We start from the raw sequence: 22,759 nt of genomic DNA, 5'->3' as shown, positions 1-22,759 counted from the left end.
AATAATCATATGTGGTACCGCCGTGTGCGTAAATGTCCGAACTATTAAAATATTAGGTTAGCTAAACCACACGGTCGATGGCGTACACGTAAAAAAAATACCAAAGTCCAAAATTGTGCATTTTTGGTCACTTCATATACCATAAAAATATTAATAAAAAGAGATCAAAAAGTCCCATCAAAACAAAAATGGTACCTATAAAAACTACAGATGACGGCGAAAAAAATGAGCCCTCATACCACCCCGTACACGGGAAAAAAAAAAAAAGTTATATGGGTCATAAGATGCCAATTGTAAACATACTAATTTTGGTGCATGTAGTTTATAATTTTTTTAAGTATTAAAATAAAATAAAACCTACATATATTGGATATCCTTGTAACTGTATGGACCTACAGAATAAAGATAAGGTGTCATTTTTAGTAAATATTGCACTGCGTAGTAAAGAGAGCCCCCAAAATTTACAAAATGGCGTTTTTATTTTTATTTCTATTTCACCCCACAAAAATTTTTTTTGTTTCCCTACAAGTTTTATTCTAAAAGAAGTGATGTCATTGCAAAGTACAATTGGTGATGCAAAAAGCAAGCCCTTATATGTCTGTAGGTGCAAAATTGAAAGCGTCATGATTTTTAGAAAGGAAGGAGGAAAAAGCGAAAATGCAAAATGAAAATTTGCTGAGTCCTTAAGGTGAAAATAGGCCGAGTCTCTAAGGGGTTAATGTAGGTTTAACATGGGTTCTAAATACTTTCTAGTGACTCAGTTTTTTATGACTGCAGTTATCTTATGTCTCAAGTTAATGTTTTCTATGTCTTGAAAAATTCTTCTAACATTTAGTGCTCCTTACTGTCTTTTATGGATTGCACTAGCTTTAATTCCATTCCTTTTTAAAGTTTTACAGACATTTTGTAAAACTTTTGACACGTTGTCCAGTCATGTTAAAAGTTAAGATCGCACCAGGTCCCAGTCCTGCAGCCCAGTGCAATTGTGAGTAATAACAGGTTGACGTGCACAGCCGCATATGCTTTACTCTCCAGCTGTCAATTAAAGGGGCACTCCACCGAAAAACATCTTATCCCCTATCCAGAGGATAGGGGATAAGATGTCTGCTGCGTCCAGAACACCATCACGCCTTCTCTCATAGTCATCAATGGAGGGGGTGCCGCGGCTGTGGTTGCCCGTCATCTGGCATGGAGTAAAGATTGCAGGGGTCCCCAGTGGCAGGACCCCCACAATCAGACATCTTATCCCTGCAGCTATTACCTGTGTGTCTCTGTGAGGAGGCCAAATACAGGAAGGGAGGGCCGGACAAGTAGGGCTCTGTGCAGGCTCCTGACTTGTCAATCAACCTGCTGTGTGAGCCAGAGGCACGTCATAGAGCTTCACTGCACAGAGCCCTGCTTGTCCTCGGTGTACAGAGCCCTGCTTGTGCCCGGTGCACAGAGCCCTGCTTGTCCTCCGGTGCACAGAGCCCTGCTTGTCCTCCGGTGCACAGAGCCCTGCTTGTCCTCCGGTGCACAGAGCCCTGCTTGTCCTCCGGTGCACAGAGCCCTGCTTGTCCTCCGGTGCACAGAGCCCTGCTTGTCCTCCGGTGCACAGAGCCCTGCTTGTCCTCCGGTGCACAGAGCCCTGCTTGTCCTCCGGTGCACAGAGCCCTGCTTGTCCTCCGGTGCACAGAGCCCTGCTTGTCCACCCACACTTCCTGTAGGGACAAAAATGTACAATTTTTTTCCCCCAGTATATATATTACAAATATACATATAATGGGATTATCTACATTAAATAAAAAGTTTGTTACCGACAGGTACACATTAAGGACCAGGCTAATTAAAATTTTTGCACTTTTGTTTTTTCCTCCTCTTTTTAAAATCCATTACTCTTATATTCTGTCACCTACAGACTTGTTTTTTGCACGACTAATTGAACTTTTGTAATAACATCTTTCATTGTACCGTGAAACCAAAAAGTATATTTACGGGTGGAAATTTGTAAGAAAACTGCAATTTTGCAACTTTTGTGGGGTTTGGTTTTTACATCATGCGCTTTATGCTAAAATTGATACATTATCTTTATTCTGTATGTCAATGTGATTTAAACAATACCTAATGTGTATAGTTTTTCTATTATTGTAAAATTTAAAAAAATACTAATTCATATGCATAAAATTATCCTTTTCTGACCCCTATAACTTTTTTTGTTTTTCTGTATAGGAGGCTGTATTTCTATATGAGGCAATTTTTTTTTGCACCATGATGGTACCATTTTTGCTCTGATTGGACATATTGATAAAAAATCAAACATTATATTTTAACAATACAATACAAAGAGGTAGCGTGCACTCACCGCGGGTAAACAGCTGCAGGCCCAAGGTCCGGGATCACCACGACATAGACAGAGACGGTAAGGGGCGCTCAAAGGCTACGCCTGCTGTTTCGTCCTTCTTCCGGCCTCCAATTATATTATATTACATTATATTTTAACATTTACGCACTTGGCGATACCAAATATGTTAATTGGTTTTTCTCTGTCTTAATATTTTTTTTTTTGTAAAATGGAAGAAAAAAGGGTAATTGACTTTTTTATTAGGGGATGGGGTTTTATATAATTTTAGAAACTTTTTTTTTTTCCCAGTGAGCTGTTCTGAAACGGGTGCAGCTCCTGCGCTCTCTTCAAAGCCACTTTAGGATTCAGGACGTACAGGCACACCCTTGGTCCTTAACAGGTTAAACACACCTACCTCTCACAGTATTGCATATAGTAGTGTTTATAATTATTTTCAGTGTCCAATGAATGCTTACCCAATGAATACACCTTCAGGATAGTCATGGTGAATAGAAATGAATCCCAAAGATTGTGAGAGCGGCATATACATAATTTCCACATTAATTCTATTCACATTACATAGAGAAAATTGACACCGCTAAAATCAATAGTGTTTTCTTTATTGTTGTCTGTGACCTCTGTATGTAGGATGAGGTACCTTAACAACCCTTATACAGGTATGATGAAGAAACAAGATATGCTTTTGTTGGAGACTTCGCTGGCCTGATTACATTGTTAAAACTGGATAAAGACAGCTGCTCTGTCATCTCCACCCTCAAAGGCCATGAAGGTGATTTCTGACACAATAATTTTCACAAAGAGAATCTGCTGTTCGTAGTAAACTACATATTCTGTCCTTATGAAAATAATAGTTCCTTGCGCTATTCTTAGAGCGTTACATAGCAAACAAATTGGAACTGGACATGTACATGTGTGGCCAACGGCCGTTTCAGGTAATCTGATGCTTCATCAGGGCCTGATGGGAGTCTGTGCCGATGCACCGATATACTCCCTCCTGCCAATCAGAAGGCAGATATACCGATCACCGATAACAAGCAAGAAGAAACAATATTTACAAACACACACAACATTAACATACTGTATAAACCTATGCATTACATCAGGATTTTTTGCTATATTGTTAAATGTAGAATTTCATAGGTTTTAAGTGTAACTGTGATTTTAAAAAAATAATAATTTGATTTAATGGTTTAATCATTATTTTACCAGTGTGCATGCCACACAGCTTTTCCAGTCTCCTAAAGGCCCAGCAGGCTTCTTATCCTCCCTGCACTACTCACTGGAGCAGCACAACTATGCCCTCTCCCTGCCCCCACACTGATGTCTGTTTTTTCATCCCACAATAAATCTACTCTATCCTGTCCGCCTCATGCCTTCTCTGTTCCCCTGAACAGTCAAACCATACGTTACTATGACAGTGGTCCTGTGGCAGGATGTTTAAAGAGTACCTCTCATGAACTTATAACATTTTATAATCCTCCCAGTTCACTGCCCCCATCATGATAAACCACCCTCTGCCTTTATTTATTTATTTTTGTTTTCTACCTTGATATTGCTCTGTATTTTCTGCTCAGCCTCAGTCAGGTTCACAGACTGGAAAGGGGCGTTACCCAGTAGGAATAACATCATCTGAAGCCATACACTGCTACACACAGCCCAGAGCAGTGAACTGTGTGAGTTGAGCTATGATTGGCTAAGGCTGCACACACACCCTCAGCACTCCAGACTGCATTTCCTGATTTTGGACTTCTGCCAGGCCAGCAGGAGTCCAAAGTCTGTGCAAGAGATAGGGGGAAATTTGCTCTGGACAAGTAGGGAGACACCTAGTGGCAGCTTTTTTTAAACACAAATAAAAAATATTTTTTTTTCAACAAAGTACATTAGAAACATTTTTTATTTACCATAAGGAGTGCATTAGCAAAAATTACTTTTAATGAGTGCCCATTTAAAACTCCTGAGTAGTATCTAAAGCCAAGAGTAATGCCATAGGCCCTGCTGTTTTATTCTATTTGACATATAAGAAAGATGTGTAGCAAGTTATTTCAAAATATCTCCAGCCACTTTGAAGTTATGCTGGAACATACTTATACTTTTTCTTTTTATATTTGTAAAACATGCAATTGTCTGTGCAGCATAGACTATATGCACAAATCCAAACAATGGCCGTACATGCATGTGGTGATATCAAAATTATTATAGAAAAGGCAGCAACAATTAGTCCATAATCCAAAGTAGTAGTGGCAATGATAGTTTAAGTGAAGCAGTGAAAATGGCAGCCAAATGTTGTTCTGTGTTCTATAAAATAATGATATTCCTGTGATCAAAGCGAAGAATATTCTGCTGACCTCCAGCGTGTTTTAAGTCGCTCTTCTCTGGCACTAAATAAGAGAGAGTGTGGGCTGCAAACCCACTTGACTGGTCCAACTGGTGCCTACATAGTTTCCTGTGTATTGCTGGATGTTTTTCGAAACCCTCTTGATCTCTTTTTCAGTAGCTGTAGTGTGTTTCTGATTTGTTTTACCTTTTATTGTGTCATTTTAGGCAGCATCTCATGTCTTTACTGGGATCCTGTTCAGCGGTATCTGTTTTCAGGTTCATCTGATCACAGCATTATTTTGTGGGATATTGGAGGAAGGCAAGGACGGACGCTAATACTACAAGGACACCAGTAAGAATTTCACATTACTTTTGCTGGATGACTAGTGTATTATAGTCCTCTGGGAAGGTGTTTTGACGTTCTTTATTATATTATTATATATTGGATCAGTTGTTTCTGGTCCTAAGCCAGATGCTGACTTTAATTTGGTTCAGTGGCTCCTTTGACGACATTAAATGACGTACACTGACTCACTACTTATGTGCTCGCAACATTAGAGTGGATGACTTAAAAGAGTAAAAAGCCGTAGAGAGTAGCTGACAGACGTCATTGTCTGTTGCACATATTATCTCCATTTTACAGATAGGTAGGTAGAGAGATGCAATGCCACCTCTTATATATTATTAGAAAGAAATGTTATCTGTTACCAAAGAGACATTTGTGCACTGATATTGCAAATGTGTATGATGCTGGTGCTAACACTCTACATTCGAATATCCTGATGGTGGCTATGACGTCTTTTCTATTTTAGTGATAAGGTACAAGGTGTGTGTTATCTGCAGCTCACCCGGCAGCTGGTCTCCTGTTCAGTCGATGGAGGAATCTGTGTTTGGAATATGGATATTGAAAGAGAAGAGGTAATAGGATATTTCAATGCTTCTTCTGTTACTTAACCCCTTAAGGACCACGGACGTATGAGTACGTCCCTGCGCCCTGGGTCTTAAGGACTTACTCATACGTCCCAGCGAATTTCGCATCCCGCCGTGCAAATCATTCAGCAGGCATCCCAGGCAAACACCGAGGTGGGTCCTGGGACCCCCACATGTCGACGATCGCCGCAAATCGCAAGTGAATTCACACTTGCGATTTGCGCAATTCCGGATCATTACGGGTCTATGGTGACCCGGAATATAAGGGGGATCGCGGGTGTCTAAGACACCCACAATCCCCCTGAAGAGATAGGAGTGAGGTGGCAGAGGTGCCACCCCTCCTATCCCTGCTATTGGTGGTCTAGACGCGACCACCAATAGCAGATCGGGGGCGGGGGGGGGGGGGGGTTATCTTTCGTTTACCCCGTTCTGCCCACCCACAATAGGCGGGGCAGAACGGGGAAACGACAGAGGACCGGCGCCAGAGTCCACTTACCGATCTGCGGAGGCTGCGGGCGACGATCGGCGTCTGAGATCGGCGGGCGGCGATGTCTTGCAGAAAGCTCCCTGGATCCGACGGAAGCCGGTAAGTTGCCTAGCAACATCTGGAGGGCTGCAGTCCGAGACCACTATATAGTGGTCTCTATACTGTAGCACTCCTGATGTTGCAAAACTACAACTCCCAGCATGCCCAGACAGCTGTTTGGGCATGCTGGGAGTTGTAGTTTTGCAACAGCTGGAGGGCTACAGTTTGAGACCACTATATGGTAGTCTCTGAACTATAGCCCTCCAGATCTTGCAAAACTACAACTCCTAGAATGCCCACACAACTGTTTGCTGTCTGGGCATGCTGAGATTTGTAGTTTTGCAGCATCTGGAGGGCCACAGTTTGCAGTGGTCTCTATACTGTAGCTCTCCAGATGTTGCAAAACTGCAAATCCCAGCATGCTGGGAGTTGTAGTTGCGATCCCTCCAGCTGTTGCATAACTACATCACCCAGCATGCCCTTCGGTGATCAGTACATGCTGGGAGTTGTAGTTTTGCAACAGCTGGAGGCACACTGGCTGGAAAATATTGAGTTAGATAACAGAACCTAACTGAAGGTTTTCCAACCAGTGTGCCTCCAGCTGTTGCAAAAGTACATGCTGGGAGTTGTAGTTTTGAAACAGCTGGAGGAGGTTTGCCCACCCCCCATGTGAACGTACTGGGTAAGTTTTCTGCTTCAAGTATGAGCTGCGGCAAATTTTTTGCCGCAGCGCAAAATCCTAGCAGGGAACTTGCTGTAAACCTCCGCCAGTGTGAATGTACCCTAAAAACACTACACTACACTACACTACACTACACTACACTACTCTACACTAACACATAATAAAGGGTAAAACACTACATATACACCCCCTTACACTGTCTCCCCCCCCCAATAAAAATTAAAAACGTATTTTACAGCAGTGTTTCCAAAACGGAGCCTCCAGCTGTTGCAAAACAACAACTCCCAGCATTTCTGGACAGCCACTGACTGTCCAGGCATGCTGGAAGTTTAGCAACAGCTGGAGGCACCCTGTTTGGGAATCACTGGCGTAGAATACCCCTATGTCCACACCTATACAATCCCTAATTTAGTCCTCAAATGGGCATGGCGCTCTCTCACTTCGGAGCCCTGTCGTATTTCAAGGAAACAGTTTAGGGCCACATATTGGGTATCTCCGTACTCGGGAGAAATTACACTACAAAATTTGGGGGGGCTTTTTCTCCTTTTACCCCTTATGAAAAGGAAAAGTTGGGGTCTACACCAGCCTGTTAGTGTAAAAAAAAATATATATTTTTTTTTACACTAACATGCTGGTGTTGCCCTTTACTTTTTATTTTCACAAGAGGTAAAAGGAAAAAAAGACCCCCAAAATTTGGCTCAGGAGTGAGAGCGCACTATGTACATTTGAAGCCTAAATTAGTGATTTGCACGGGGGTGGCTAATTTTACAGCGGTTCTGACATAAACGCAAAAAAATAAATACCGACATACCCCAAATGTGGATGTAAAGTGCTCGGCGGGCGAACTACAATGCTCAGAACAGAAGGAGCGCCATTGGGATTTTGAAGAGAAAATGTGTCCGGAATTGAAGGCCACGTGTGTTTACAAAGCCCCCATAGTGCCAGAACAATGGACCCCCCAACATGTGACCCCATTTTGGAAACTACACCCCACACATTTACGCCCCACAGGTGTCTGACAGATTTTTGGAACAGTGGTCCGTGAAAATGAAAAATTTAATTTTTCATTTGCTCAGCCCACTGTTCCAAAGATCTGTCAAATGCCAGTGGGATGTAAATACTCACTGCACCCCTTATTAAATTCTGTGAGGGGTGTAATTTCCAAAATGGGGTCACATGTGGGGGGTCCACTGTTCTGGCACCACGGGGAGCTTTGTAAACGCACATGGCCCCTGACTACCATTCCAAACAAATTCACTCTTCAAAAGCTCAATGGCGCTCCTCCTCTTCTGAGCATTGTAGGTCAACCGCAGGGCACTTGACGTCCACACATGGGGTATTTCCATAATCAGAAGAAATGGGGTTACAAATTTTGGGTGGTATTTTCTGCTATTAACCCTTGCAAAAATGTGATTTTTTTTTTTTTTTTACATATGCAAACGTTGTGAAACCCCTGTGGGGTATTAAGGCTCACTTTGTTCCTTGTTACGTTCCTCAAGGGGTCTAGTTTCCAAAATGGTATGCCATGTGGGGGTTATTTTGCTGTTCTGGCACCATAGGGGCTTCCTAAATGCGACATGCCCCCCGACCAAAATTTGTTCTCAAAAAGCCAAATATGACTCCTTTTCTTCTGAGCATTGTAATTCGCCCGTAGTGCACTTCAGGTCAACTTATGGGGTACCTCCATACTCAATAGCAGAAAATACCCACCAAAATTTGTAACCCCATCTCTTCTAACCCTTGCACAAATGTGAAATTTGGGGGAAACACACATTTTTGTGAAATTTTTTTTTTTTTTTTTTTACATATGCAAAAACACCTGTGGGGTATTCTTTGGATAGGGGATAAAATGTTTAAGCACCGGAGAACCCCTTTAAAAACGTATAGGTTTTTTTCTTACAAAACAGATGCAACTGGACATCATTTTTCAAACCAAATACGGTTTTTAACTGTATACGGGTTGAAATTTGTACACACGTTTTGATACAGTTTAGTCAGGTTTTGAGGAATCCGTTTTTCATCAAAAACCTGATACGGGAACTGTATTGCAAAAACGTGGTGTGAATGCACCCTAAGGGTAACCGGATGACTTCTTCCATTGGTACAAAGTATTATTTATTGTACATGCTCCACAGTATTTTGCGAAAATAAAAACTAGTGTTCAATACATAGGACTCATGGAATAACCTCCTGTGTTTTTGTTTTGATCAAAGGCTCCTCAATGGTTAGAAAGTGACTCCTGCCAAAAGTGTTCCCAGCCATTTTTTTGGAATATAAAACAGATGTGGGACACAAGGACCTTGGGGTTACGCCAGGTAACAGGATAGCGGGGAGAGTTTCCCTCTCAGCCTCATGTCATTACTTTTTACCACAAAGTCCTGGCATGATAACATTTGTTGTGTCTCTGTTTTTGCCTGAGCAGCATCACTGCAGGAAATGTGGACAGGCAGTCTGTGGGAAATGCAGCTCCAAGAGATCCAGCTACCCCATTATGGGTTTTGAGTTCCAGGTGCGGGTCTGTGACTCCTGTTATGAAAGCATAAAAGATGAGGAGTAAGTATTGTGAAATACCACATTGTCTATTAGCATATAAAAATAAAAAAAAAAGTGGTTTCCTGGTATAAATGATTTAAATGACTGCAATTGACTTTAATGGTTGCAGCGTTAAGCTATGGCTACACAGCAATTTTAACCATGATACAGGTCTTGCGGCCAGCAATGTTGTTGCACTGCAGTGATCATTGTGCATTGCAGCTAAGGTAAGTAGAAACAGTTGCATTGCACCAACTGCACCCCATTAGTTGCAGGAAATCAGATCATGGTCTTGGCCCCTTGGGACACAAGGCAACCCCTATTCACTTACCTAAGCAGGGTATCATAGTAATCGTAGTGGAAGCTAAAAGAGTATGTTATCCAGAACTAAAATAAACACATATGTTTATGAAGTTAAGGTGATCCAGAGGAAAAAAAAAAAGCAGAACCTGTTTTTCCTCATTTTAACCACTTAAGGACACGGGGTGTACAGGTACGCCCTGGCTCCCTGGTACTTAAGGACCCAGGGTGTACCTGTACACCCGTGGGAATTCCGGTCCCCGCCACTCCCTGGGCGGGGACTGGACCGGAATGCCTGCTGAAATCACTCAATAATCCCCCTAAAGGGGCTAGGAGTGAGGTGGCAGGGGTGCCACCCCTCCTATCCCTGCTATTGGTCGGTCAGAAGTGACCGACCAATAGCAGATCGGGGGGGGGGGGGGGGGGGTTTAAAGCTCTGTTTCCCGCTCTGCCCACCGACTGTTGTCCCGGAGGTCACTTACCGGCGGCGGGCGGCAAAGAGGTGCGGCTGTATGGTGCGGCGATCCTACGGAAGCCGGTGAGTTGTTGCCTTGCAACATCTGGAGGGCTACAGTTTGGAGACCACTATACAGTGGTCTCTAAACTGTAGACCTCCAGATGTTGCAAAACTACAACTCCCAGCATGCCCAGAAAGCTGTTTGGGCATGCTGGGATTTTTAGTTTTGCAACATCTGGAGGGCCACAGTTTGGAGATCACTGTGCGGTGGTTTGTAAACCGTGGCCCTCTAAATCTTGCAAAACTACAACTCTCAGCATGCACAAACAGCAAACAGCCGTCTCGCCATGCTGGGAGTTGTAGTTGAGTACATCCAGCTGTTGCATAACTACATCTCCCAGCATACCCTTCGGCGAACAGTACATGCTGGGAGTTGTAGTTTTGCAACAGCTGGAGGCACACTGGTTGGAAAATACTGAGTTAGGTAACAGAACCTAACTGAAGGTTTTCCAACCAGTGTGCCTGCAGCTGTTGCAAAACTACAACTCCCAGCATGCACGGTCTGTCAGTGCATGCTGGTAGTTGTAGTTTTGCAACAGCTGGTCTGTCAGTGCATGCTGGTAGTTGTAGTTTTGCAACAGCTGGAGGTTTGCCCCCCCCCCCCCCCTCGCTGTAAACCCGCCCGTGTGAATGTACCATGGTTTTCCAACCAGTGTGCCTGCAGCTGTTGCAAAACTACAACTCCCAGCATGCACGGTCTGTCAGTGCATGCTGGTAGTTGTAGTTTTGCAACAGCTGGACTACAACTACCAGCATGCACTGACAGACCGTGCATGCTGGGAGTTGTAGTTTTGCAACAGCTGCAGGCACACTGGTTGGAAAACCAGGGTACATTCACACGGACGGGTTTACAGCGAGTTTCCTGCTTCAAGTTTGAGCTGCCGCAAATTTTCCGCCGCAGCGCAAACTCCTAGCGGGAAGCCGTAAACCCCTGCCCGTGTGAATGTACCCTAAAAACACTACACTACACTAACACATAAAAATGAAAAACGTATTGTACGGCAGGGTTTCCAAAACGGAGCCTCCAGCAGTTGCAAAACAACAACTACCAGTACCAGCATTTCCGGACAGCCACTGACTGTCCAGGCATGCTGGGAGTTTAGCAACAGCTGGAGGCATCCTGTTTGGGAATCACTGATGTAGAATACCCCTATGTCCACCCCTATACAATCCCTAATTTAATCCTCAAATGCGCATGGTGCTCTCTCACTTCGGGGCCCTGTAGTATTTCAAGGAAACAGTTTAGGGCCACATATGGTGTATTTCCGTACTCAGGAGCAATTGCGTTACACATTTTGGGGGTCTTTTTCTCCTTTTACCCCTTATGAAAAGGAAAAGTTGGGGTCTACACCAGCCTGTTAGTGTAAAAATTATAATTTTTTTTTTTTTTTTTTTTTTTTTTTTACACTAACATGCTGGTGTTGCCCCATACTTTTTATTTTCACAAGAGGTAAAAGGAAAAAAAAGAACCCCAAAATTTGTAACGCAATTTCTCCTGAGTACGGAAATACCCCATATGTGGGCGTTAAATGCTCTGCGGACGCACAACAAGGCTCAGGAGTGAGAGCGCACTATGTACATTTGAGGCCTAAATTGATGATTTGCACAGGGGTGGTTGATTTTACAGCGGTTATGACATAAACTCCAAAAAAATACCCACGTGTGACCCCATTTTGGAAACTACACCCCTCACGGAACATAACAAGGGGTATAGTGAGCCTTAACACCCCACAGGTGTTTGACAAATTTTTGTTAAAAGGTGGATAGGAAAATTAGAAAAATTGAAAATTGAAATATGAAAATTTTTTACTAAAATGCTGGTGTTACCCTAAATTTTTCATTTTCACAAGGTAAAATAGGAGAAAAAGCCCCCCAAAATTTGTAACCCCATTTTCTTCTGAGTAAGAACATACCCCATATGTGGATGTAAAGTGCTCTGCCGGCAAACTACAATGCTCAGAAGAGAAGGAGCGCCATTGGGCTTTTGGAGAGAAAATTTGTTAGTAATGGAAGGCCATATGCGTTTACAAAGCCCCCCCTGTGGTGCCAGAACAATGGACCCCCCCCCCCACACACACACATGCACACATGTGACACCATTTTGGAAACTACACCCCTCATGTAAAGTTATAAAGGGTTCAATGAGCATTTACACCCCACAGGTGTCTGACGGATTTTTGGAACAGTGGTCCGTGAAAATAAAAAATGTAATTTTTCATTTGCACAGACCACTGTTCCAAAAATCTGTCAAACGCCAGTGGGGTGTAAATGCTCACTGCACCCGTTATTAAATTCTGTGAGGGGTATAGTTTCCAAAATGGGGTCACATGTGGGGGGGTCCACTGTTCTGGCACCACGGGGGGCTTTGTAAACACACAAGGCCCCCAACTACTATTCCAACCAAATTCTCTCTCAAACAGCTCAATGGCGCTCCTGCTCTTCTGAGCATTGTAGTGCGCCAGCAGAGCACTTGACATGTGAAATTTGAGGAAAAAACAGCATTTTTGTGAAAATATTTTTTTTATTTACACATCCGACTTTAACGAAAAGTCGTCAAACACCTGTGGGGTGTTGAGGCTCCACTCTACCCCTTGTTACGTTCCTTGAGGGGTGTAGTTTCCAAAATAGTATGCCGTGTGTTTTTTTTTTTTTTTTCTTTGCTGTTCTGGCACCATAGGGGCTTCCTAAATGCGACATGCCCCCAAAAACCATTTCAGCAAAATTTGCTTTCCAAAAGCCAAACGTGACTCCTTCTCTTCTGAGCATTGTAGTTTGCCCACAGAGCATTTTACATCCTAACATGGGGTATTTCCATACTCCGAAGAAATGGGTAACAAATTTTGGGGGGGCATTTTTTCCCTTTACCCTTTTGTAAAAATTTTAAAAAAATAATTTAATTTACACATCTGACTTTAACGAAAAGTCGTCAAACACCTGTGATGTGTTATGGGTCACTTGACCCCTTGTTACGTGCCTTGATGGGCTTAGTTTCCAAAATAGTATGCCATGTGGGTTTTTTATTTTAGCTGTTATGGCACCATAGGGGCTTTCTAAATGCGACATGCCCCCCCAAAAACCATTACAGCAAAACTCACTCTCCAAAATCCCATTGTCGCTCCTTCCCTTCTGAGATCGCTACTGCACCCACAGAGCACTTTACATCCACATATGAGGTATTTCCTTACTCGAGAGAAATTGGGTTACAAATTTTGGGGGGCATTTTCTCCTATTCCCCCTTGTAAAAATTCAAAAACTGGGTCTACAAGAACATGCGAGTGTAAAAAATTTAGATTTTGAATTCTCTCCTTCAAATTGCTGCTATTCCTATGAAAACTTTCTGAATGTTATTTTGAATACTTTGAGGGGTGCAGTTTCTATAATGGGGTCATTTATTGGGTATTTCTAATATGAAGGCCCCTCAAATCCACTTCAAAACTGAACTGGTCCCTGAAAAATTCCGATTTTGAAAATTTGGTGAAAAATTGCTGCTGAACTTTGAAGCCCTCTGATGTCTTCCAAAAGTAAAAACATGTCAACTTTATGATGCCAACATGAAGTAGACATATTGTATATGTAAATCAATAAAAAATGTTTTGGGAATATTCATTTTCCTTACAAGGAGAGAGCTTCAAAGTTAGAAAAATGCAACATTTTCAAATTTTTCACGAAATTTGGGGATTTTTCACCAAGAAATGATGCAAGTATCGACGAAAATTTACCACTATGTTAAAGTAGAATATGTCACGAAAAAGCTGAATCAAATTCATAAGTAAAAGCATCCCAGAGTTAATGCTTAAAGTGGCAGTGGTCAGATGTGCAAAAAATGCTCTGGTTCTTAGGGTGAAAATGGGCTGGGTCCTTAAGGAGTTAAGGAAAAAAATTTGTTCTTGACTCCAGATCTGTAAATCAGAATAAATCCGTAAATCAGCAACCTTTTTCTAGAATCTAGTAACTATAAATTGTAATGTTATTACTGTCCAGAAATGCATCCAGGTTCACCATAGTCCTACTGCTCTTACAGTAAAGAACCCCTGTCTCTGCTGGCGAAGAAACCTTGTTTCCTCTAGACATAGATGTGGGTATAAATAGGTCATGGGAGAGATCTCTGTACTGTCTCCTAATATATTTATACATAGTTATTTTGTCTCCCCTAAGCCATCTTTTTTCTAAACTAAATAACCCCAATTCTGATAATCTTTCTGGGTACTGTAGTCCTCCCATTCCCCGTATTACCCTGGTTGCCTGTCTTTGAACCCTCTCCAGCTTCACTTTATCTTTCTTCTACACTGGTGCCCAGTACTGTACACAGTATTCCATGTGTGGTCTGACTAGTGGTTTTGTACAGGGAATTATTTCCTTGTTGTGGGCATCTACGACACTTAATGTGCCCCCCATGTTTTTTTGCCTTGGCTACAGCGGCCTGACACTGTTTGCTAAGGTTACATTTACTGTCAGCTACTCCTTTTCCATTTTAATCATTGCAGTGTTTCCCCATATAATACATATTCCCTGCCTGGATTTTTCCTCCTCATGTACCTAACATTACATTTTGCCAGTGTTGAACCTCATCTGTCACTTCCTAGCACAAACCCCAAACCTATCCAGATCCATTCGTAACAGTGCACTGTCCTCTATTGTGTTAACCCAGTTCAGTGTCATCTGCAAAGATTGATACTTTACTATACAATCCCTTTACAAGGTCATTTATAAATATATTAAAAAAGAATAGAACCCAAAACTGACTTGTGGTCCCCACTAGTAAGTCACCCAATCAGAGAAACCACCCTCTGTTTCCTATCGCTGAGCCAGTACCTTACCCACTTAAACACATTTTCCCCCAGCCAAAGCATTCTCATTTTATGTAACAACCTTTTGTGTGACACAGTATCAAATGCTTTAGTAAAATCAAAATCCAGGACATCCAGCGATTGGACATAGGTATCAATTAGGGAACACATGCACAGGCGGATGGTTGGCTGAACTGATGCTCATGTCTATAAAAGCTATGCTAACTTTCATATGTGTAGAAGACATAGGGATAATAACCTTTTGCCTCTGATTTTTGTTTAGTCGAACATCACTGGCCACGTTCCATGAGGGTAAACATAACATCTGCTTTATGACTATGGATATCTCTAGGGGGCTTATGGTTACTTGTGGCACAGATCGGCTAGTCAAGGTATGGTGTTTTTTTTTTATGTATATATTTTTTTTTTTTATTCTTTAAAACACATTTAATTGTAAAGATTTCCGTAACTGAAGATATAGGGGAAAATTTATCAAAACCTGTGCAGAGTAAAAGTTGACAAGTTGCCCATAGCAACCAATCAGATTGCTTCTTTCATTTTTGAAAAGGCCTCTAAAAATTAAAGAAGCAATGTGATTGGTTGCTATGGGCAACTCAGCAACTTTTCCTTTGAACAGGTTTTGATAAATCTCTCGCTATATAGTATATATAAATTGAGGATATAGTAACTTAAGAAAGACATTTGAACAATGAAAGTTGCAAAGAAAGAGGTTCCCCTTGACCTTAACAGGTCTGCGTATGGGCTCAAATTACAATGCACTCAAACCCATACACATGATTGCTCATACAAGTCCCCAAAGGGTTAAGTGTTAAAAATAAAATAAAAAACTGGTATTGGCGCTTGTGGAATTATCAGAATTATAAAATTTTATGTTGTTGATCATACATGATAAATGGCTTCAATACCAAATGCCAGAATTGTGTGGTGGTTTATTTTTATTTTTTTTTGTTTTTTTTTTTACATCCAAGAAAAAATAGAATAGGGAGCAATCAAAAAGCCCAGTTTACCTCTAAATAGCAAATTATAGGGGTCAGAATATGGCAGTGTAAAGCCTGAATTATTTATTTTTGGAGTTTGTAATTTTTGAAAAGTAGTTAAACATTACAAAAACTATACAAGTTTGGTGTCATTGTTATTGTACCAACGAAAAAATAGAGAATGGGGTAAAAACAAAACCATCAAACATTAGCAAAATTGGATGACAGTACAATTGGTCCCACAAAAAACAGCCTTCATATGGCTTTGTAGATGGGTGGGAAAAAAAGTTTCAATTTCCTGGGGTGCAAGGTTCTTAGCGCAGATTTTCATCTCCTGTATGAGCTCATAACAGTTAGCATAAATAGGGCATAAAGATGAAGCTTGCACTCACCGTTCCTGTAGAGATTCTTCATACCGTCATTCCGTTCTGGCAGGGAGACCTCGGTGATGCGGGGTGCTCAGACGCCTCTGAGGTCTCCCTGCCAGAAAGGAATGACCTATGAAGAATCTCTACCGGAACGGTGAGTGCAAGCTTCATCTTTATGCCCTATTTATGCCAGTTCTGTTGCTATCCTTCAGCTTTGCATCCCGTCGGTAGTACTACAATTAATGAATCCGGCTGCTGTCCTGCTGGGCTTACCGATTTTCCTTTGTGTTGACACAGCTGGACTCCAATAATTGTGCCCTCTGAGTTTCCTTTTTCAATAAATCAGAACAGTTAGCACTTTGTGACAGGACAAAGGCACTATCTTTTTTTGTCACGACACTCCTCAGCAGATATTAAAGGGTTTTTCAGTTTCTCTTTGTATGATACAACATCTTATACAATTTTCCAAAATTATTTTTGTGTCACCATTTAACAGTTTTGGGTACTCTGCTGTAAAACATCTTATCCCCCCCCCTCCAAAGTATAGGGGATAAGATGTCTGATCACGGGGGGGTCGGGCCACTGGCAGCGGGCCGGCAGCAGTGGTGCCCGCAACACAGAAGCTAGGAGCTTCCATGTTTGTGATGTCACGCCACGCCCCCTCCATTCATGTCTATGGGAGGAAGTGTGACAAATAGTACATAGCCGTCACGCCTTCTCCCATAGATATGAATGGAGGGGGCATGGCAGTTGTGGTCGCCAGTCATCTGGCATGGAGCTGAGTTATATAATATGTTTTCTGGAGGAGCACCCCTTTAAAGATCTGAGTCAAAGCCAGAAGAGGAGCCAGCACTTCTGGCTTTGGTTAAAAAAAACTTGTGTTTTCCTCCTAAAAATGCTGTGAACTAAATGCAATTACACTAAAACATACAACATCTGTTAGTAATGTGCAATTTTTTACACTTATAGGAGTTTTCTGGTGAAAATGTTTTTTCTTAAAACTTGGCCAGGATGCCTCCATAAACAAAACAAAAAGGAAACTCCTATACTTCTCACTTTGTTCCCGTAGCCTCCGGTATTGGAGATCCCAGTGTCTGCCACCACTCTTTCTGGTGCTGGGGCCCTTTATGTCAGAGAGCCCCCGAGGTGGGGTGGGGTGGGGGAGAGAAGGGTCACTACTGCAGCCAGTCATTGGCTGAACGGCAATGTTACATAATGGTATTTCCTGGTAAATTTAACCCCATTTAAGTATCTTGCACGTTCACATGACTTAGCGGCAGCATTTAGCATATAGATCTAACCTACTTAGGTTTGTGATCATTGTTATATGTGTAAGCTAGAAATATAATATTTGTTTTTTCACTCCTTTAGATCTGGGACATGACACCGGCAGTAGGTTGCAGTTTGGCGACTGGCTTTTCTCCCCGTTGATGAAGTTGACTTAGTTTTGTCCAGCAGAAAGCACCTTATGTACAGCTCAGTACATGCACATCAGCCCATCCTGGGCGCTGCCCAATACTCCTCTGCTCTGTTTGTGTGTATGGAAGCAAAGCAATGCAACAGCTCTCCAAAACCAGGAGGAGGTGCCTTAATTTCCACATACCTGCACACCATTACCTTTAACTATGCTTCAGCCCACATTACTGGAGTCCTTACAATCCGCTTACTATAGGATAAGTAGAAACCTATCATTATCCAGCTTTGTCAGATGGATCCACCAGCCTTGTTGCTGCCTGTAGAAAGGTATTTGTTGTGCAACAAAAAAGATTACCTCAAAAGCCACCCTAAGACTCAAATGTCCCATTTTATTTTCCAGATACAGCCCCTTAAACATTCGTGTAAGGTCTACTGTAAGATTTAAGTACAGTCCAGTAAGTTTGCACAATATGGTGTACATGTAGATTATGTTTGGTATTTAGATGGCAGTGCTTGTGACGTCGGTTGTCGCTCCATTGTGTAGTCGATATCGTGTCGGTCTTGTTGCTGGGTAGCAAATGTAGATGAAGTATATTTGTACTCTGCTCCGTTATACAGAACTGTGACATTATTCTGTTATGGGGATGATTTCAAGGTAGATTTTTGATGTTTTGGCTAAAATGAATTCTCCCTAAATGAGCAATGGGAAGGTTATCAAACGTCCACTTCTACATTGTGTTCTACCTGGAGAATGTGTCTTTTTGTCTTATTTTAATCCTGTTGGTTTTACCCATTTATATAAATTCCTACAATCTCCTAAACTACAGAGCAATTTCCCTAAATACTTAACCTATTATTTTTATGTCTTCCCTTTTTATGGGCACCATAGATTTAAAAATAATAAATAGCAGCACTTCCTATGATATTGTCCTCTAATACTCCTTATTTTCCACATTGTAACCCCTAAGTGTCTTGTTTAGATATTCCAGGAGGCATGCCTTTATCTCTGATTGTATAATAGTACATGTGAAACAATTGCGGTGTCTTGGGCTACTGTATCCATGGAGAGGAGGCTTGCTGCCGTAAAAACCTTCTTCACTTCCTCCTTTAGTCATTCCCCAGCCAAAACATGGCCAGATCCTAATACATGCAGCCCAGCTGTCTAAGCAAAGTTTCTACATTGCTTAGATTAATGTAGTATACTTTAAAGGAGTACTCCGGTGGAAAACTTTTTATATTTTATTTTTTTTAAATCAACTGGTGCCAGAAAGTTAAACAGATTAGTAAATGACTTCTATTAAAAAAAAAATAATAATAATCCTTCCAGTAGTTATTAGCTGCTGAATACTACAGAGGAAATTATTTTCTTTTTGGAACACAGTGCTCTCTGCTGACATCATGAACACTGTGCTCTCTGCTGACATCTCTGTCCATTTTAGGAACTGTTCAGAGCAGCATATGTTTGCTATGGGGATTTTCTAAAGTTCTTAAAATGGACAGAGATGTCAGCAGAGAGCACTGTAGTCATGATGTCAGCAGAGAGCTCTGTGTTCCAAAAAGAAGAAAATTTCCTCTGTAGTATTCAGCAGATAATAAGTACTAGAAGGATTAAGATTTTTTTAATAGAAGTTATTTATAAATCTGTTTAACCTCTTAACGACCACGGACGTAAATGTACGTCCTGGTTACAAATCTGTTTAACTTTCTGGCACCAATTGATAAAAAAAAAAAAAAAAAAAAAGTTTTCCACCGGAGTATCCCTTTAACGATGCCTTGCCTGTTTAATATTACGATAGCATATTATAGGAGATTTCATCATTTTGTGTGTGTGTGTATGTATATGTATGTGTATATATATATATATATATGTGTATATATATATATATATATATATATATATATATATATATATATATATATATATATAATATATATTTCTTCAAAGACATCCTCCACCTCCCATATATTTCCATAACTTAGAAAATATGTCAGAACAGTCAAGTATTAAAACAAGTACTGACTGGATAGGGCTGATACACTCCTTCAGTGACTCTCCCTAATTTCATGTTTTCTGAGTTGATGGTTAAGGGGTTAACCATGTTAGACAAACCGCTGATAAAAAAAAAAAAAAAGAAAACAGCTCCGTATCTGTCCTCAGGTTGTGTTCGGTATTACGATTTGGCTCCATTCACTTCAACGGAACCGAGCTGCAATACCAAACACACCCTGAGGACTGGTGTGGTGCTGTTTTAGAATGAATTGGCTCTGGCTCTAATCCTGGATATTCCCTGTAATGCCATGATGAATGGGTTGCTTGTTGGCAACAGGTTTTGTAGGGGGAGAATGATCAAAACCTGTGCAATGGAAAAGTTGCCCATAGCAACCAATCAGATCGCTGCTTTCATTTTGCAGAGGCCTTGTTAAAAATGAAAGAAGCGTGCTGATTGGTTGCTATGGACAAGGTTTTGGTAAATCTTCCTCGTTGGTCCCATACTCTTAATCATACTTACCTTATAACAGGTACATTAATTTGGACAAGTGTTCTCCAAACTGTGGCCCTCAAGGTGTTGCAAAACTACAACTCCCAGCATGCCCAGACAGCCAATGGCTGTCTGGGCATGCTGGGAGTTGTAGTTTTGCAACACCTTGAGGGCCACAGTTTGGAGAACACTGATGTAGACCAATGTGTAGCAAAGCACTTTTATTCACAACATCAGCAACATCATGCAAAATATGATGCTGCAGATTTGAAGCTGTGTTGAGTCATTTAGTTTACAGAGAACTCTGCAGCTTCAAATCCTGCGCATCAAATATGCGCAGGATACTGTACATGTAAATAGACCCTCAATCTGAAATCCATCTCGCCAAATAAACCCAAAAGCGGCAGCATCCTCCATCCAGGTTCATAAACTCCATTAATAGTCAGTTATTTGCCTTAAACATTTCACAATGGGTTTTTAGCCCCAGTACAATGTCCACGTTTTGGTGTATTTTGTGCTATTTAATTGTCTTCTACAGGGTAAAAAAACTTAAATTACTAATATTTGGGACCAAGGTTATTTTTCGTTGAGCACCACCCAGACGCCATATATGTGATTTCCACCAGAAAATTGTTACACGCACATTACAGTGCCAATCAGTAACAATATAGATCCCTATAATGCTGTCCATAAAATAGACTCCCAAATGCACCTGTATTATGCTTGTATGGAATTTGTGTGCAGGTATCTTTGCAGCTGTATCAGAGAACACTAAACAGATTGCTACCTGCTTAAAGGGGTACTCCCGTGGAAAACTTTCTTTTTTTTTTTTTTTTTTATCAACTGGTGCCAGAAAGTTAAACAGATTTGTATATGACTACTATTAAAAAAAATCTTAATCCTTCCAGTACTTATTAGGGTCTTTATACTACAGAGGAATGGTTTTCCTTTTGGAACACAGAGCTCTCTGCTGACATCATGACCCCAGTGCTCTCTGCTGACATCATGACCACAGTGCTCTCTGCTGACATCTCTGTCCATTTTAGGAACTGTCTAGAGCAGCATATGTTTGCTATAGGGATTTTCTCCTACTCTGGACAGTTCTTAAAATGTACAGAGATGTCAGCAGAGAGCACTGTGGTCATGATGTCAGCAGAGAGCTCTGTGTTCCAAAAAGAAAACCATTCCTCTGTAGTATACAGACCCTAATAAGTACTGGAAGGATTATGATTTTTTTAATAGAAGTAATTTACAAACCAGTTGATTAAAAAAAAAAAAAAAAAATTCCACGGGAGTACCCCTTTAAAGAGGTACTCTGCCCCAGACATCTTATCCCCTTTCCAAAGGATAGGGGATATTTCTGATCGTGGGGGTCTCGACGCTGGGGACCCCGGCAATCTCTCGACTGCGGCACCCCAGATATCCAATGCACAGAGCGAACTTTGCTCTGGCCGGATGACTGGCGATGTGGGGCAGAGGCTCGCGACGTCATGGCTGCGCCCTGCTCCCCTCGATGCAAGTCTATGGGAGGGGGTGTGACGGCCGTCACGCCCCCTTCCATGACTTGCATTGAGGGTGTGTGGCTGTGATGTCATGAGCGGGGCGCGGCCGTGATGTCACAAGCCTCTGACACTGCACCCAACACTCTATATGAATGTCGGGGGTAGCAAGGAGATCGCTGGCTACGGGGGTCGTGAGGTCATATCCATGCTCCTTGTGATGTCACACCACTTCCCCTCAATGCCAGTCTATGGGAGGGGGTGTGGCAGCCGCCACACCCCCTCCCATAGACTGGCATTGAGGGGGAGTGGCGTGAGGTCACGAGGGGCATGGATATGACCTCGCGACCCCCGCACCCAGCGTTTGGAACAAAATGTTCCAAACGCTGGTGCAGTGGAGTACCCCTTTAAGAAAATAAAGAATATTTTTGGCTGCACCCCAAAACCTTTTCATGTCTTGTCATGACTGTCCCTCCCATTGGTTTATGGACCAGTAAACTATTCTCTTTCTACCAATAGCAGTTCCCAGCTTTGATACAAATGCCTCGAGACTAAGTGCAATTCAGAGATGTCAGAGATTTAAGTAACTGCCTTCTCCATGTCCACCGGTTCCCTAGAGTAATGTTTTACTTATTTAAAGTGTCTTCTTTCTTTGTCATGTTTTTCTAATAAAATGATCCTGTATGTTACACGTGTCTAGTAATGTTTTTTATCACTTGCAGATCATATACTGTACAAACAGGTGCAGCCATAGCATAGATGGAAAAGACATGAACAAAGGTCACACAGCCCGAGAGGCATCTGTGTATTGTACTATAAAATCATGTCATCCTAATAGGGTCTTGTATATTTCCCCAATATTACCCCTTTTCCGTTTACGATTTGATGATACAAATGTTCACACAATAAAATGCAAACTGAAGAGCTTTTCCCTGCATAAAAAACATCTACATAACATTAGGGGAAAAAATCAGAAATTCCATTTTAATAAGCTATAACAGCACGGGGTACGCTTTGGGGACAATTTTCACAGGTCACTGGAATTAAACTACGGGCCACGTGTTAAT

The 22,759-nt window shown here is 41.7% G+C and overlaps 1 protein-coding gene and 2 long non-coding RNA genes across 3 annotated transcripts in view; 2 read left to right on the top strand and 1 right to left on the bottom strand.

Moving 5' to 3' along the window:
* The window catches only part of WDFY1 (WD repeat and FYVE domain containing 1), a 41,688-nt gene extending 22,627 nt beyond the window's left edge, over positions 1-19,061 (top strand). Inside the window, exons 6-12 of the mRNA XM_056564925.1 lie at positions 2,998-3,110; positions 4,883-5,009; positions 5,470-5,575; positions 9,009-9,110; positions 9,218-9,348; positions 15,215-15,323; positions 17,669-19,061. Coding sequence (XP_056420900.1) covers positions 2,998-3,110; positions 4,883-5,009; positions 5,470-5,575; positions 9,009-9,110; positions 9,218-9,348; positions 15,215-15,323; positions 17,669-17,728 — 748 coding nt within the window. The 3' untranslated portion in view covers positions 17,729-19,061. The remainder of the gene's footprint in view (positions 1-2,997; positions 3,111-4,882; positions 5,010-5,469; positions 5,576-9,008; positions 9,111-9,217; positions 9,349-15,214; positions 15,324-17,668) is intronic.
* Positions 19,062-19,262: 201 nt separating this feature from the next.
* On the top strand, positions 19,263-21,032 carry LOC130361668 (uncharacterized). Its single transcript, XR_008891105.1, has 2 exons — positions 19,263-20,233; positions 20,365-21,032. It is a non-coding gene; the product is annotated as an uncharacterized LOC130361668 (long non-coding RNA).
* Positions 21,033-21,460: 428 nt separating this feature from the next.
* On the bottom strand, positions 21,461-22,375 carry LOC130361667 (uncharacterized). The gene is made up of 2 exons (XR_008891104.1): positions 21,743-22,375; positions 21,461-21,697 (listed from the first exon to the last, which is right to left on the bottom strand). It is a non-coding gene; the product is annotated as an uncharacterized LOC130361667 (long non-coding RNA).
* Positions 22,376-22,759: the final 384 nt, after the last annotated feature.

This window comes from Hyla sarda, chromosome 3 (assembly GCF_029499605.1).
Source record: "Hyla sarda isolate aHylSar1 chromosome 3, aHylSar1.hap1, whole genome shotgun sequence".
Lineage (NCBI taxonomy): Eukaryota > Metazoa > Chordata > Amphibia > Anura > Hylidae > Hyla > Hyla sarda.
This window is presented reverse-complemented; position numbering and strand designations above follow the sequence as displayed.